General features: G+C 39.8%; 1 protein-coding gene across 2 annotated transcripts in view; it reads left to right on the forward strand.

The window, feature by feature from the left end:
- Nucleotides 1-1,305: 1,305 nt before the first annotated feature.
- The window catches only part of LOC126283929 (Meckel syndrome type 1 protein), a 135,594-nt gene continuing 118,085 nt past the window's right edge, over nt 1,306-18,814 (forward strand). Inside the window, exon 1 of one of the 2 annotated variants that reach the window (XM_049982312.1) lies at nt 1,306-1,457. In XM_049982312.1, coding sequence (XP_049838269.1) covers nt 1,363-1,457 — 95 coding nt within the window. In that variant the 5' untranslated portion in view covers nt 1,306-1,362. The remainder of the gene's footprint in view (nt 1,458-18,814) is intronic. The other variant, XM_049982314.1, reaches the window with a different exon arrangement.

An 18,814-nucleotide genomic window follows, 5' to 3' on the forward strand; every position in this document is an offset into this window, starting at 1 on the left:
TTTGCTATTTGGGGAGCAAAATAACTGATGTTGGTCGAAGTAGAGAGGATATGAAATGTAGACTGGCAATGGAAAGGAAAGCGTTTCTGAAGAAGAGAAATTTGTTAACATTGAATATAGATTTATGGATCAGGAAGTCGTTTCTGAAAGTATTTGTTTGGAGTGTAGCCATGTATGGAAGTGAAACATGGATGATAACTAGTTTGGACAAGAAGAGAATAGAAGCTTTCGAAATGTGGTGTTACAGAAGAATCCTAAAGATAAGGTGGATAGATCACATAACTAATGAGGAGGTATTGAATAGGATTGGGGAGAAGAGAAGTTTGTGGCACAACTTGACCAGAAGAAGGGATTGGTTGGTAGGACATGTTTTGAGGCATCAAGGGATAACAAATTTAGCATTGGAGGGCAGCGTGGATGGTAAAAATCGTAGAGGGAGACAAAGAGATGAATACACTAAGCAGATTCAGAAGGATGTAGGTTGCAGTAGGTACTGGGAGATGAAGAAGCTTGCACAGGATAGAGGAGCATGGAGAACTGCATCAAACCAGTGTCAGGACTGAAGACAACACAACAACAACAACCTGTAACGATCTGAAACTTCGTGGAAAAAATGCACCACAGGTACCATTCATTTAACCTGAAATTAAGCCCATAATTAACATTAAAATATAATCATTGACGTAAAAGCAACGTTAAAAACACGGAATATACTATTTTATATGTAACAACGTAAAAAATCATTAATAATAAAACAACAGCAACAGCATCTACCACCACCACCACCACAACTAGCATATTGACATTCTTTAATTTTGTAAGACAGATGCAGATTTTGTTCCCATTCTAATTCTTACTTTCATAACACTGAACTGGAAATGATGTACAATAGTATCTAAAGCACTCACTGTTTAAATAGCATTTGTCATAACGTAAAATAAAAATATAAATGCACAGCAGTACATAATTTATGTCAAAACGCAAGGCTATGTTGTTGTTTATTTACCTGATACGGCTAAATGCATTTTTACGTAAACGCATACAGCGATGACTGTGAGACTGGGAAAGATTAATTTGAAAAAGGCGCTGAAATGCTGCCATAATCGTACGATAAAAATGTGGTGGTATAGCGAACTTTTCACGACATGTTTTAACGACAGCAGCCGACATACATTTTTGGTGCTAAATGCAAGTGTCTCTTCATTAACGGGACGTATATACTCGTAAGTAGAACGTTTAACTGTGCTCTTTCCTGTACATATGGACGTTTTCCTCGGCCGATGTGTAGGTTGGTAATACATTTTTAGTTACCAAGGCAACGAGAAAGCTTGTTTTGACCGTGGCAATAATCGTACGCGCGTTATGAAGTTGCACAGTGTTACGACGTACGCTGGTGAAAATGATTTTACACCCCGTGTCTACAGGTGTAAAGATTCCATTAAAAACTTGAAAATAAAGTGAGTTAAAAATTAGCTAGCTTTGTAAGAATAACGTGTTTGCTATATTATTCAATTAATGGAGTTAATAGGCAACAATATTTATTTAAAACGAATACAACTGCAAATAGACAAGAGAAAAGTATCCTCGTCACTGTTAGGCCGTGCAACCACGGGAAGTTATTTTGGCGACGTTCTCATTCTTCTGTAAATCTAGTATAACAAGTTTAATGACAGTGTCATCAATTTATATGCAGTCTGCAAATTTCTGTTGGATTTTCGCTAAAGTGATACATGTGAATTAACACGCAGGCCTATTCACAATGTGCGAATAAACCCAAGTGATCATAATAATTGAGCTAGATCCCATGCTCTGAATATGAATTACTGGTACCTATTGCAGGATCGTGAGATTTCAGTGGTTTTAAACTACAATGATCCTGAAAGCCTCAATAACTTGCAAAACCTTCTAGGTATATAGAACTCATACATACTGCTTATAAAAACTCAAATGCCCCCCCCCCCCCCCCATGTACGTATTACAAACTGTCAAGTACAATAAACAATAATAAAATCATTACAGTGAAATGACAACACACACAAAAATTTTGTAAATACTGACCTACATCTGACTCAGTTATTTTTCAGTGCAATGTCATTAATTAACCCCAAATATGTCATACTCAAGCTGAAAACATTTAATATATTTTACACATTAATGCTGCAAAGCTGACCCACTACGAGAGTTGAGTGCATATTTGATGAAGTCTCATTTAATTACGTTCATTAATGTGAAATGTGTTTTATTTGTCTCATAACTGTACAAAATTTCAGAACCTATGTCTGGTGTACAGGAGATATGTCAAGGTTACAATTCACTTATTTGAAAATTTGTCATACTTACTGTATTATTTTGTGAAGAATTTACGTATTTATCACATTTGTCAAAGCTATGTACTGAGGACTCTGAGCACACAAAGTGATGTGATGTGAGGTGAGTGTATAGTTCCTTTCTTTATTTGTTGTGTTGTATGAGTGTTCATTTTTTTTAAAAAAAGTCAGCTGTGCTGCATAGAAAGAGAATTACCTCAAAGATATGTTGAGGGGTCACTTAGCAGCATTTAAGAATTCTGCAATGACACCAACCTGCTCTGGCTGGGACATAGTAAAATACAGACTACCACAGGACTTGGTGCTGGGTCCCTTACTCTCCCTCACCTTCGTCAATGATCTGCTATGCTATATGACACAAAAGGCACACTTCACCTTGTTTGCTGATGACACAACCATTATGATTGTCTGAACACCCAATTGCAGTATAGAGAACACTGTGTTCAAAGAAGCTCTAGATTGGCTCACTTCAAATGACCTGTTACTCAATGTGAGCAAAACTTAATGCATACAGTTTCAAACAGCAAATAAATAAAACAATTAAGAAAACAAATTGGAAAAATGGAAATGAAATGTGGTGAGAAAGAAATATTGGAATTGAGTCTTCCAAATACCTGGGATTACACATAAACAACAAAATAAACAGGTCAGTTCGCATCAATAACCCATGTAAAACGCTGAATTCAGCAGGATTCGCCATTCACTCTGTTTTATCTGTTTGTAACTTGGAAACAAAGCTGCATTCCTAGGATATTTCCATTCACTTGTCACATATAGCATCATAGTTTGGGGTAACCAGTCACGAGCAAACAGTCTTTGTTGCACAGAAAAGAGTCATCAGGATTATGGCTAGAGTGCATCCCAGATGCTCTTGCAGGAACACATTCAAACAGCTTGGAATCCTCATCATGCCACCCCTGTACATTTTTTTCACTAATGTCCTTTGTTAACAATAACTATACAATTAAAAAAAAAACAAAAAAAAACCAGTGAATGTAATGACCACGATACAAAAAGTAAACATGATCTTCACAAAGATATAAAAATCTCAACATGATACGGAAAGGAGTAAATTATTCAAGCATAAAAATATACAATTAACTTCCATTTTATGTTAAACCAGTCATTGGGGGAATGACTAAATCCAAAAAACAGCTGAAACTTTATATTTTGAATAGTTTTCTTTACAGGAAATTTATGGGTATGTGTAGAAATCAGTACAATTTATTTAATTTTAAGTATTTGTGTAAGAACTGATTATGTAGCTCTGGCTTATCAATTGTCTTAGGATGTAAGAGTTACAATTTGTTTGTGTAATCAGTATTTACTACTGTGTGGTTATCACGTATGGTTGGTTGGTAATAACACTGGCTCTTAGTGTCTTGGAAAAGAAGCAGAGTGGTTGGGTGGAATCAGCGGTGTGCTGTTTTAAAACTGTGCCCACAGCTGAGTCACTGGCATCAGTAGTGATCGAAAGACGAGCCTCAGGATCAGGGTGGGTGAGTGTGTGTGACAGCCTTGGTTAGGGCAGTTTTAAGTTTACCAAATGCATTGAGCATGGGTAGAACCTTGAGGCACTCCATTACAGTAATTTTGGATTTGGAAGACATGCTGTTTGTTTTAAGCAAGACAAATTGTTTTCTGCTGCATATATATGATTTTCTTAACTCATAGCCTGTTCCTTTGATACCTGGGTTCCACAGCTTGTAAAATAATATGGTCATGTTGACACAATCAAAGTCTTTTTCTAGGTGAATGAACATTCCAGTAACATACTACTTGTTCTCTATGACAGTTACCATTTTGTCAGTAATTGTGCTGCAACTACTGAAGTTGACTTGTTTGTAATGAAGCCATTCTGATTTTCTAATATTAAATTGTGTTGACTTAGGAGTGTCATTAGTCTGTAAATAACTTACTCAGCTACCTTAGAAAATGTTGGTGAGATTGAGATGGGGCAGTAGTTTTCAGTTTTCAGTTTTGGATTTATTATCCTTTTGTGAATTGAGATTGCTTGTGCTATCTTTAAACTATCTGGGAAACAACCTGATGCAATTACATTGAAAATGTTTTGTGTGGTCTAGACTTAAAAAATGCAAAATTGAGGAAAATGCAGAATCAAGGAAAATGTTAAAACCCCAAAAATATGAGCAAAACACATGTAATCGTCATGTTGTTGTTGTTGTCTTCAGTCCTGAGACTGGTTTGATGCAGCTCTCCATGCTACTCTATCCTGTGCAAGCTGCTTCATCTCCCAGTACCTACTGCAACCTACATCCTTCTGAATCTCCACGCTGCCCTCCAATGCTAAATTTGTGATCCCTTGATGCCTCAAAACATGTCCTACCAACCGATCCTTTCTTCTAGTCAAGTTGTGTCACAAACTTCTCTTCTCCCCAATCCTATTCAATACCTCCTCATTAGTTACGTGATCTATCCACCTTATCTTCAGTATTCTTCTGTAGCACCACATTTCGAAAGCTTCTATTCTCTTCTTGTCCAAACTAGTTATCGTCCATGTTTCACTTCCATACATGGCTACACTCCAAACAAATACTTTCAGAAACGACTTCCTGATACATAAATCTATATTCGATGTTAACAAATTTCTCTTCTTCAGAAACGCTTTCCTTGCCATTGCCAGTCTACATTTTATATCATCTCTACTTCGACCATCATCAGTTATTTTACTTCCTAAATAGCAAAACTCCTTTACTACTTTGTGTCTCATTTCCTAATCTAATTCCCTCAGCATCACCCGATTTAATTTGACTACATTCCATTATCCTCGTTTTGCTTTTGTTAATGTTCATCTTATATCCTCCTTTCAAGACACTATCCATTCCGTTCAACTGCTCTTCCAAGTCCTTCGCCGTCTCTGACAGAATTACAATGTCATCGGCGAACCTCAGTTTTTATTTCGTCTCCATGAATTTTAATACCTACTCCAAATTTTTCTTTTGGTTCCTTTACTGCTTGCTCAATATACAGATTGAATAACATCGGGGAGAGGCTACCAACCTGTCTCACTCCCTTCGCAACCACTGCTTCCCTTTCATGTCCCTCGACTCTTAAAGCTGCCATCTGGTTTCTGTACAAATTGTAAATAGCCTTACGCTCCCTGTATTTTACCCCTGCCACCTTTAGAATTTGAAAAAGAGTATTCCAATCAACATTGTCAAAAGCTTTCTCTAAGTCTACAAATGCTAGAAACGTAGGTTTGCCTTTTCTTAATCTTTCTTCTAAGATAAGTCGTAAGGTCAGTATTGCCTCACGTGTTCCAACATTTCGACGGAATCCAAACTGATCCTCCCCGAGGTCTGCATCTACCTGTTTTTCCATTCGTCTGTAAAGAATTCGCGTTAGTATTTTGCAGCCGTGGCTTATTAAACTGGTAGTTCGGTAATTTTCACATCTGTCAGCACCTGCTTTCTTTGGGATTGGAATTATTATATTCTTCTTGAAGTCTGTGGGTATTTCGCCTGTCTCATACATCTTGCTCACCAGCTGGTAGAGTTTTGTCATGACTGGCTCTCCCAAGGCCGTCAGTAGTTCTAATGGAATGTTGTCTACTCTGGGGGCCTTGTTTCGACTCAGGTCTTTCAGTGCTCTGTCAAACTCTTCACGCAGTATCGTATCTCCCATTTCGTCTTCATCTACATCCTCTTCCATTTCCATAATATTGTCCTCAAGTACATCGCCCTTGTATAAACCTTCTATATACTCCTTCCACCTTTCTGCCTTCCCTTCTTTGCTTAGAACTGGGCTGCCATCTGAGCTCTTGATATTCATACATGTGGTTCTCTTCTCTCCAAAGGTCTCTTTAATTTTCCTGTAGGCAGTATCTATCTTACCCCTAGTGAGATAAGCTTCTACATCCTTACATTTGTCCTCTAGCCATCCCTGCTTAGCCATTTTGCACTTCCTGTCGATCTCATTTTTGAGACGTTTGTATTCCTTTTTGCCTGCTTCATTTACTGCATTTTTATATTTTCTACTTTCATCAATTAAATTCAATATTTCTTCTGTTACCCAAGGATTTCTAGCAGCCCTCGTCTTTGTACCTACTTGATCCTCTGCTGCCTTCACTACTACATCCCTCAGAGCTACCCATTCTTCTTCTACTGTATTTCTTTCCCCTATTCCTGTCAATTGTTCCCTTATGCTCTCTCTGAAACTCTGTACAACCTCTGGTTCTTTCAGTTTATCCAGGTCCCATCTCCTTAATTTCCCACATTTTTGCAGTTTCTTCAGTTTTAATCTACAGGTCATAACCAATAGATTGTGGTCAGAGTTCACATCTGCCCCTGGAAATGTCTTACAACTTAAAACCTGGTTCCTAAATCTCTGTCTTACCATTATATAATCTATCTGATACCTTTTAGTATCTCCAGGGTTCTTCCACGTATACAACCTTCTTTCATGATTCTTAAACCAAGTGTTAGCTATGATTAAGTTGTGCTCTGTGCAAAATTCTACTAGGCGGCTTCCTCTTTCATTTCTTAGCCCCAATCCATATTCACCTACTATGTTTCCTTCTCTCCCTTTTCCTACACTCGAATTCCAGTCACCCATTACTATTAAATTTTCGTCTCCCTTCACTATCTGAATAATTTCTTTTATTTCATCGTACATTTCTTCAATTTCTTCATCATCTGCAGAGCTAGTTGGCATATAAACTTGTACTACTGTAGTAGGTGTGTGCTTCGTATCTATCTTGGCCACAATAATGCGTTCACTATGCTGTTTGTAGTAGCTTACCCGCATTCCTATTTTCCTATTCATTATTAAACCTACTCCTGCATTACCCCTATTTGATTTTGTGTTTATAACCCTGTAGTCAACTGACCAGAAGTCTTGTTCCTCCTGCCACCGAACTTCACTAATTCCCACTATATCTAACTTTAACCTATCCATTTCCCTTTTTAAATTTTCTAACCTACCTGCCCGATTAAGGGATCTGACATTCCACGCTCCGATCCGTAGAACGCCAGTTTTCTTTCTCCTGATAACGACGTCCTCCTGAGTAGTCTCCGCCCGGAGATCCGAATGGGGGACTATTTTACCTCCGGAATATTTTACCCAAGAGGATGCCATCGTCATTTAATCATACAGTAAAGCTGCATGTCCTCGGGAAAAATTACGGCTGTAGTTTCCCCTTGCTTTCAGCCGTTCGCAGTACCAGCACAGCAAGGCCGTTTTGGTTAATGTTGCAAGGCCAGATCAGTCAATCATCCAGACTGTTGCCCCTGCAACTACTGAAAAGGCTGCTGCCCCTCTTCAGGAACCATACATTTGTTTGGCATCTCAACAGATACCCCTCCGTTGTGGTTGCACCTACGGTACGGCCATCTGTATCGCTGAGGCACGCAAGCCTCTCCACCAACGGCAAGGTCCATGGTTCATGGGGGTAATTGTCATATATGATTAAAAACCACTATCCTGTCCAATATTTTGTATAAAATCTAAGTGAAGGAAATTAAATGTACAATACAATACAATTTGTGATAGTTAATTTCATCTGTTCATAAAAAAATCACAGCAATTAAAAACTTGTTAAAATTTTTTATTGGTGTCTGGGTACAATATAATTGGGCTATTTTCCATCATTCTATGACCACAAATTATACATTCAAAACATGTGTTTTTAAGAGATCATCCACTGTGCTCACCCAGAAATGAGCAAAAATTGGTGGACATGTTGATTTAAAGGAAAAACATCACAGCAGCTAAGTGGTTAAACCATATGCATAAATGTGGGCATCTGCTTAATGACAAACTTTGTCACCATTGCAGTCCAGAACACTCCTCGTTCACTGTCGTGTTTTTCCATTACCACTGCAACCTAGCAGTAGTTGTATCATAATTGTGAGGTGAAGCTAAATGTTGCAAGCTGTGTTGGCAACACCAATCATGGATTAAATTGGCATCTCCTCTCTCATGTCACCCCTCTCCACAGCAGCCTAAAATATTCCTTCTTCACCACCACCACCCACGGTGCAAACCATCTGCCTTTTGACCGCTTATAACTCGTTCAGCCGCATCAAATGGCAATAGGAAGAAAACAGGATGAAGTCAAGCAAGACATCGAGTAAACTTAGAATCGAGATAAACCCTACTAGGAAAAAATATAAAATCGGGGAATTTGTGGTATTGATCTTACGGGTTTTTCACAGACGATTGATCTTACGGGTTTCTCATAGGCGCTATGAATAATTGTGTAGAATCGTAAAAATGTAAAATCAGAGAATATAAAATTGAAGTTCCACTGTACATCATTTACTGCTGTGGTCGTGGCATCATATATTTTGTCTATGCACCTTTTCAGTATGTTGATAGACAATCCATCATAGCCTCCCGATATTGTATTTTTCAGTGACCTTATGATGTTTTTTGTTTCCATGTGTTTTTGGGTGGGTCCACATTCAGCAAAACACAGTTTTGTTTTTTGTCCCAGACATGTTTAACTGCAGTTGCAGCATCTCATCAGTGGTTTTTTATTATTATGGCTTCTTACCACATGGTTTGGTTTTCCTGCTGTATTATGTTTTTGCAGTGTATGTGGAAAAACATTACAGAAACTTTTAATGAACACCACGGGGTGTACGGTATGCTTTTCATTGTTGAACGGTTGAAACTGCCTATGTTTAATAACATTAATCTCTTTATGGTACAGTGAATTACCACTATCCATTTCCATCCTTATATCTCAGTAAGGCATTCCACACTGTAAATTGCTGTTGTCAACTGCTGGTGCATGCAAGTAAGTGCTCTGTGCATTGTTTGTTATTGCTCATTTCCAAGCCAAGAACCAGACTGCTTGATACCAGTCCTTGATTGTCAGCTTGCTTTTCCAGTTCGGTTAGTCTCCGAGTGACATCTTTTTGACAAACGGATAACTCCGCTGGTACACGTGACTCTATCTGAACTAATTCTTCTTGAATTGCGGCAGTGCTGGCATCGGTTTTTGTGCTCAAATCCACTGTTGCTTTTTCAACAGCTGATTTTTTTTTCTTCGATCTCTGATGAGATTTCTCGATCCTTTACAGATAGCCACTCATCAAGCTCTTTTTCGACCTTTAGTGCTTGGGTGTCCATCTTTTGATGTGCCCCAAGCTCTACATTTTTGTGTGAACCTCATCCTTAAGGCTACTGTGAGCTATTTGTAAATTTTGCATCTCACTAGTTAAGTTATGGACTAGATCCGGCATTTCTTTGCATATACCATACATTTCCACAAGTTCGGAATGTATGCTACTCAGTTTTTTCTCTACATTTTGTTCTCTTTGTTGAAGTTTATCAAATCATCACAAAAATTCTGCAAAGAGGTTGGCAATAGGTGAAAACACTGGTGTCCCACCCATCCTATCACTTCACTCGCTCCCCTGCACGTGATCCACAGGGCCTGCCCCCCCCCCCCCCCCCTCTTCAGAAGGTATGTTTTCCGACGTGATGGCATGGGATTAATTTCCATTCTGTACAATGTTTTCTACTTCCTTATCAAGCAAATGATTCTCGTTAGATAAAGGTGCCTTTGCCTGAACTTCTTCACCCATCATGGATTTAATTTGACACAGCTAGAATTTCAAACACTAACACAAATGTACATACATCCCTTCCAAAATAACACACAAAAGCACTTACTACACTCTTAGCACTGGTTACTGCTTTTACTGAGGATGCCTGCACTTGGCCTTGATATACAAATTTTTCCAGGGCTCTTGCACTTTAAACCTTACCTTTTTGCTATACATGTTTTGCTGTTTCAATTCCTTTTGTTCCACACACACACACACACACACACACACACACACACACACACACACACACACACATTCATCCGCACATACACAGTCACAAGCAGACATTTGTAAACTCAAAGAGTTTGGGTAGAGATGTCAGTCGAGGCAGGTGGTACTTCTGCCTCCCATTCCACATCAAACGGTCCCTTCCCTACAGCCTAGGTCTTCGTGGCAAACGAATCTGCTCCAGTCAGGAATCCCTGACCCTTACACCAACAACCTGAAAACAGCATTCACATCCCGCAACTACCCTCCTGACCTGGTACAGAAGCAAATAACCAGAGCCACTTCCTCATCCCCTCAAACCCAGAACCTCCCACAGAAGAACCGCAAAAGTGCCCCACTTGTGACAGGATACTTTCCGGGACTGGATCAGACTCTGAATATGGCTCTCCAGCAGGGATACGACTTCCTCAAATCCTGCCCTGAAATGTGATCCATCCTTCATGAAATCCTCCCCACTCCACCAAGAGTGTCTTTCCGCCGTCCACCTAACCTTCGTAACCTCTTAGTTCATCCCTATGAAATCCCCAAACCACCTTCCCTACCTTCTGGCTCCTACCCTTGTAACCACCCCCGGCGTAAAACCTGTCCCATGCACCCTCCCACCACCACCTACTCCAGTCCTGTAACCCGGAATGTGTACACGATCAAAGGCAGAGCCACGTGTGAAAGCACCCACGTGATTTACCAACTGCCCTGCCTACACTGTGACGCTTTCTATGTGGGAATGACCAGCAACAAACTGTCCATTCGCATGAATGGACACAGGCAGACAGTGTTTGTTGGTAATGAGGATCACCCTGTGGCTAAACATGCCTAGGTGCATGGCCAGCACATCTTGGCACAGTGTTACACCATCCGAGTTATCTGGATACTTCCCACTAACACTAACCTGTCAGAACTCTGGAGATGGGAACTTGCCCTTCAGTATATCCTCTCTTCTCGTTATCCGCCAGGCCTCAACCTCCGCTAATTTCAAGTTGCCGCCACTCATACCTCACCTGTTTTTCAACATCATCTTTGCCTCTGTGCTTCCCCCTTGACTGACATCTCTGCCCAAACTCTTTGCCTTTACAAATGTCTGTGTGTGTGTGTGTGTGTGTGTGTGTGTGTGTGTGTGTGTGTGTGTGTGTGTGTGTGTGTGCACGCGCGCATTTGTACCTGTCATTTTTTCCCCTTGAGGTAAGTCTTCCCGGGATTGGAATGACACCTTACCCTCTCCCTTAAAACCCACATCCTTTTGTCTTTCCCTCTCCTTTCCTCTTTACGGAAGAAGCAAGCGTTGGTTGTGAAAGCTTGAATTTTGTCTGTATGTTTGTGTATCTATCGACCTGCCAGCGCTTTTGGTTGGTAAGTCACATCAACTTTAAAAACAAAGATTCGAAGACTTACCAAGCGGGAAAGTGCCGGCAGACAGGCACAATGAACAAAACACACAAACACACACACAGAATTACTAGCTTTCGCAACCGATGGTTGCTTCTTCAGGAAAGAGGGAAGGAAAAGGAAAGATGAAAGGATGTGGGTTTTAAGGGAGAGGGTAAGGAGTCATTCCAATCCCGGGAGCGGAAAGACTTACCTTAGGGGGAAAAAAGGATAGGTATATACTCGCGCGCGCCCGCCCACATATCCATCCATCCATCCATCCATCCATACATACACAGACACAAGCAGACATATTTAAAGGCCTTTAAATATGTCTGCTTGTTTGTGTGTGTGTGTGTGTGTGTGTGTGTGTGTGTGTGTGTGTACACCCATCCTTTTTTCCCCCCTAAGGTAAGTCTTTCCGCTCCCGTGATTGGAATGACTCCTTGCCCTCTCCCTTAAAACCCACATCCTTCCGTCTTTCCCTTTCCTTCCCTCTTTCCTGAAGAAGCAATCGTCGGTTGCGAAAGCTAGAAATTGTGTGTGTGTGTGTGTGTGTGTGTGTGTGTGTGTGTGTTTGTTTGTGTGTTATTTTATTGTGTCTGTCTACCAGCGCTTTCCCACTTGGTAAGTCTTGGAATCTTTGTTTTTTAATATATATATATATATATATATATATATATATATATATATATATATATATATATATATATATATTGTGTGTGTGTGTGTGTGTGTGTGTGTGTGTGTGTACTTTAAGAGCATCGACTCAAATATTGAAATTATTGTGGTCCCACTCAATACTCAGAGTACACCTCTTACAATCATATTCATGCTGTGGTGGTCAAATCCTGGCTCTTGGCGTAAGCTGAAAAGTAAAATCTTAAAACTAATGTTGATCTCCACTGTGGCTCATTGTTCAAAAAATGTGTGTTAAATGTTAAAGTGGACTGTCCCTGTGCTTCCACTATGATTTTGCTTTTTACGTTGATGCGTAATGGTGACCGTTGAAACAGTGGCCGCTAAAATTGTGGAGCTGCCAATGTCTTAAGAAAAATTAATTCAATGCAAGGAACATGACAGGGGCTCATTGGACATTGAAATAACTCACATATAAACTTTAACATACTGTATTAACAAGGTTAACAGTACAAATGCTTACATTATTATTATTATTATTATTATTATTATTATTATTATTATTATTATTTTCTTCAAGATGTCTCCTTCCTAATACTAGAAGCAAGTGAAGAGAGAGGAAGAGAACAACAATCTAGGAGCATTCTTTACCTTTATTAATAGCATAGAAGTTATTGCATTAAAAGAGTTTACTCCATGATATGAAGATTAAATTTAAATATTTGCTACAAAAACAGGAAAATTTAATGCCACCTATGCGGTCGATGGAACACACAAGGGTCGTGTACATGTTTCGTCGCGAGATACACTTCTTGTTCCAAGATTTTTTTATATCTTTACACTAAAACTGTTGCTGGGATGGCACAGTATCTTCATGAATTAATGCAAAGTTGTTTTGTTTTCGTTTCACAGTTTTCAGACATTATCAGGGGTAGGCTACAACCATGTCTAACTCCCATCCCAACCACTGCTTTCTGTGTCTGTCAACTCTTACAACTGCAGTCTGGTTTCTGTACAAGTTGTAAATAACTTTTCATTCAATTTAAGTTCTCTCTGTGACACCTTAAGAATTTCAAAGAATTTATTCCAGTCAACATTGTCAAAAGCTGTCTCTGAATCTACAAGTGCTTTAAATATATAATTGCCTTTCTTGTCACATTGTGGAAAGTTGAGTTCCTGGGTTCATATGTAGTATAGAGAATTAAAAAGAGGAATAGATAGGTTGAAGTTAGATGTAAGGGGAATTAGTGAAGTGTAATGGTAGGAAGAACAAGACTTTTGATCAGGTGAGGACAGGGTTAAAAATACATTATAAAATATGGTTTTTTCCGGAGCAGGTCCGATAATGAGTAAGAAAATAGAATGCAGGTAAGCTTCCATGAACAGCATAGTAAACTCATTATTGTACCCAAGACAGACACAAACCAACACCCACTACAATATTACAAGTTTGTATACCAACAACCTCTGCACTTGATAAACACATTGAAGTAATGTGCGATGAGATACAAAAAATTTTCATATTGTTGAGGGAGAGAATTATGAGGAACTGGAATTTAATAGCAGAAAAGAAAGAGAAAGGAAAATATAGTAAGAGAACTCTATGTAAGGAATAAAAGCAGAAGCCACCTGGTAGAATCGTGTACAGAGTATGATATAATCTTCACTAATATTTGGTTTAAAAATCATGATAGGAGGTTGTACACAGGGAAGAAATTTGGAGACACAGGAATGTTTTCAAATAGGTTACATCATGGTATGACAGAGGTTTTGAAACCAGATTTTAAACTGCAGAACATTTTCATGGACAAATGTGGACTCTGACCATAATTTATTGGTTTTGAACTGCAGAGTAAAGCTGAATAAATTTCAGAGAAGTTGGAAATTAAGAAGATGGGACCTGAATAAGTTGATTACAGAAAAAGTTCGAAATCGAGAAGATAGTACCTGAGTAAGTTGAAATAAGCAGAGGTTGTTGAGAGTTTCAAATGTAGAATAGACAGTGATTTACTCAAGAAGGGATATGGAAAAAACAGAAGACAGATGGCTATCCTTGAGAGAGGAAATATTGAAGGCAGTAGTGGATCATATAGGCAAAAAGAAAAAAAGCTCATTCGAATCCTTTGGACAATGCACGGGCTATTGAACTTAAATTCATAAAGGTAGAAAATACAAAAATGCACCAGCTGACATGAGCAAAAGGGAGTACAAACAACTAGGCAGTACAGACAACTAAAAAGTTGGATTGACAGAAAGTGCAAGAGCATGACGAGTTAATTCATGCACAGCAGTCAAAGGATTAATGAGATCCTTGGGAGAACAAGCCATCACAAAACTATTCCATGTGATGCTCAAAAATTGTGAGAAGCCAAAATACTTTCAGAACTGGGGAGGGGGTAATGATTCAAATGTCAAAGAAGGCACATGCTGAACATTGTGAATACTACATAACTATCAATTAAATAAATCATGTCTGAAAAATACTGACCTGAATAATTTACAGGAGAATGGAAAAACTGATATAAGCCAACCTTGGGGAAGATCAGTGTCAGTTTGGGTTCTGGAGCATTCTAGGGACATGGGAGGCAATACTGACCTCCTTCAATGATAGTCAAGAAAGGTAAACTTACATTTGTTGCATTTGTAGATTTAAATAACGATTTTGACAATGTTGACGAGAAAAGAAATTCCAGGCAGGAGAAGACAGATCGCTACGTACCATAAAGAAGACACGTTAAGCTGTAGACAGGCACAATTAAAAGACACTTCCATTATTTATTGCCCTCTGCCAATACACTTGCCCATCCCTCCCCTCTCTCCTTCTTTTGTGTTCCTTTTACCCTCACATCCATGCCCCACAACCTCCTGATAGGGTCTATACAAGGACGATGTACTTGAGGACAATATTATGGAAATGGAAGAGGATGTAGATGAAGATGAAATGGGAGATACGATACTGCGTGAAGAGTTTGACAGAGCACTGAAAGACCTGAGTCTAAACAAGGCCCCCGGAGTAGACAACATTCCATTGGAACTACTGACGGCCTTGGGAGAGCCAGTCCTGACAAAACTCTACCATCTGGTGAGCAAGATGTATGAAACAGGCGAAATACCCTCAGACTTCAAGAATAATATAATAATTCCAATCCCAAAGAAAGCAGGTGTTGACAGATGTGAAAATTACCGAACAATCAGTTTAATAAGCCACAGCTGCAAAATACTAACACGAATTCTTTACAGACGAATGGAAAAACTAGTAGAAGCGGACCTCAGTGAAGATCAATTTGGATTCCATAGAAATACTGGAACACGTGAGGCAATACTGACTTTACGACTTATCTTAGAAGAAAGATTAAGGAAAGGCAAACCTACGCTTCTAGCATTTGTAGACTTAGAGAAAGCTTTTGACCATGTTGACTGGAATACTCTCTTTCAAATTCTAAGGGTGGCAGCGGTAAAATACAGGGAGCAAAAGGCTATTTACAATTTGTACAGAAACCAGATGGCAGTTAGAAGAGTCGAGGGGCATGAAAGGGAGGCAGTGGTTGGGAAGAGAGTGAGACAGGGTTATACCCTCTCCCCTATGTTATTCAATCTGTATATTGAGCAAGCAGTAAAGGAAACTAAAGAAAAATTCAGAGTAGGTATTAAAATCCATGGAGAAGAAATAAAAACTTTGAGGTTCGCCGATGACATTGTAATTCTGCCAGAGACAGCAAAGGACTTGGAAGAGCAGTTGAACGGAATGGACAGTGTCGTGAAAGGAGGATATAAGATGAACATCAACAAAAGCAAAACGAGGATAATGGAATGTAGTCAAATTAAATCGGGTGATGCTGAGGGAATTAGATTAGGAAATGAGACACTTAAAGTAGTAAGGGAGTTTTGCTATTTGGGGAGCAAAATAAATGATGATGGTCGAAGTAGAGAGGATGTAAAATGTAGACTGGCAATGGCAAGGAAAGCGTTTCTGAAGAAGAGAAATTTGTTAACATCGAATATAGATTTATGTATCAGGAAGTCGTTTCTGAAAGTATTTGTTTGGAGTGTAGCCATGTATGGAAGCGAAACATGGACCATAAATAGTTTGGACAAGAAGAGAATAGAAGCTTCCGAAATGTGGTGCTACAGAAGAATGCTGAAGATTATATGGGTAGATCACGTAACTAATGATGAAGTATTGAATAGGATTGGGGAGAAGAGAAGTTTGTGGCATAACTTGACCAGAAGAAGGGATTGGTTGGTAGGACATGTTCTGAGGCATCAAGGGATCACCAATTTAGTATTGGAGGGCAGCGTGGAGGGTAAAAATCGTAGAGGGAGACCAAGAGATGAATACACTAAGCAGATTCAGAAGGATGTAGGTTGCAGTAGGTACTGGGAGATGAAGAAGCTTGCACAGGATAGAGTAGCATGGAGAACTGCATCAAACCAGTCTCAGGACTGAAGACGAACAACAACAACAACAACAACAACAACAACAAAATTCCCCTCATATCCATGCCCCACAACCTCCTGATACTGTGCTTTTTGTCGTTTTAATCCCTGCACACATTACCAGACAGCACTCCTGTCTCTCCCCCAAACCATGTACTACTATCCCTTCCCCATCCCTGCTGCCTCCAGACTGCTACTTGCATTCAATGTAATAGTCACATTCAGGCTTGAGATGCTGGAGTTAGTGGTCACATATATGCAATAGGTGTGCCTGCTCGTGTGTACGAATGGTGTGGGTTTCTCTTTGTTGATGAAGGCCGTGGCCAAAAGCTTTATGTAAATGTCTTATAATTGTTCTGTTTTGCAACTTTATGGTAAGTAGTGACCTGTTGTTTCCTACATTGTTGATGAGAATAGACTCTGAAGTAACAAGTAGCAGGAGTAAAAGGCAGGAGGTAAAAGTTATTTACATGTACAGAAACCAGATTGCAGTTATGAGTCGAAGGACGTGAGAGGGAAGCAGTGATCGAGAAGGTTGTGTCTCATGGTTATAACGGAATGTAATGGATGATGTTCTGAAAACATGTTATAAGATGAAAATCAACTACAGTAAAACAACGGTAATGGAATGCAATCAAATTAAATCACACAATGCTGGAGGAATGACATTAGAAAATGAGACACTATAAGTGTCTGTCAATGACTGATGATGACCAATGTAGAGAGGATGTAAAATGCAGACTGGCTGTAGCATAGAAGAGAACTTTTGAAATGTGATGCTACAGAAGAATGCTGAAGATTAGATGAGTAGATTGAGTAGCTAATGAGAGGTACTGAATAGACTTTGGTGGAAACAAATATATGCCACAGGTTGACTAAAAGAAGGGGTCAGTTGATAGAAAGATGCTGAGGCATAAAGGAATTGTCAGTGTGAAAATGGAGGGGGGGGGGGGGGGGAGGGGAGGGGGAGGCAGGAAGGATTAGGTAGAAATTGTAGAGCACAACAGAAACTAACAGACTTGGAACACCGAATCGTAGTTCGAGCTAGATGCATGGGACATTCCATTTCAGAAATTGCTAAGGAATTCTCTATTCTGAACTCCACAGTACCAAAAGGGTGCCAAGAATAGTAGATTTCAGGCATTACCTCTCACCACAGACAATGCAGTGGCCAATGACCTTCACTTAACGACTGAGAGCAGTGGCATTTGCATAGAGTTGTCAGTGCTAAAAGACAAGCAGCACTGTGTGAAATAAACTTAGAAACCAGTGTTGAATGTAAAACAAACATATCCATTAGGACAGGCAGCGAAATTTGGCATTAATGGGCTATGGCAGCAGACAACCGACATGAGTGCCTTTGCTGACACAATGACATCACCTGCTCCGCCACTCGTCTGCTCATGACCGTATTGGTTGGACAATAGATGATCGGAAAACTGTGGCCTGGTCAGATGAGCCCTGATTTCAGCTGCTAAGAGCTGTTGGTAGGGTTCGATTGTAACACAGACCCCACGAAGCCATGGACCAAAGTTGCACTGTGCAAGCTGGTGGTGGCTCCATAATAGTGTGGGCTGTGTTTACACGGAATGGACTGGACCCTCTGGTGCAACTGAACTGATGGAAAAAATGGCAATGAGCATTTGGCGTCATTGGCCGGGAGGCCCCTTACGGGGCAGGTCCAGCCACCTTGGTGCAGGTCTTACTACATTCGACGCAACGTTGGGCGACCTGTGCACCGGATCGAGATGAAATGATGATGAAGACAACACAACACCCAGTCCCCGACCCAGCTGGGAATTGAACCATGGCCCCCTGAGGATGGCAGTCTGTCACATTGAACACTTTTTTTGCCCCATTCAGGTTCTACCCACAAACAAAAATTAAATATGCCTTTGAACATTTTATTAAAAAAATAAAAGGAGAAAGGAAAGGGTACAATACTTTATTATATTTTACCATTCAGCTATAGGGGCAGACAACTGAACTGATGATTGACTGGAAATGGTCATGTTTGGCTACTCGAAGACCATTTACTGCAAACAACGATGGAATTTTTATGGAATACAACGTGCACTGTCATTGGGCCACAATTGTTCGCTATTGGTTTGAAGAACATTCTGTACAATTCAAGCGAATTATTTAGCCACCCACTTCACCCTACATGAATCCCATTGAACATTCGTGGGACATAATCGAGAGGTCAGTTTGTGCACAAAATCTTGCACCAGCCACACTGTT

Source organism: Schistocerca gregaria, chromosome 8, assembly GCF_023897955.1.
Source record: "Schistocerca gregaria isolate iqSchGreg1 chromosome 8, iqSchGreg1.2, whole genome shotgun sequence".
Lineage (NCBI taxonomy): Eukaryota > Metazoa > Arthropoda > Insecta > Orthoptera > Acrididae > Schistocerca > Schistocerca gregaria.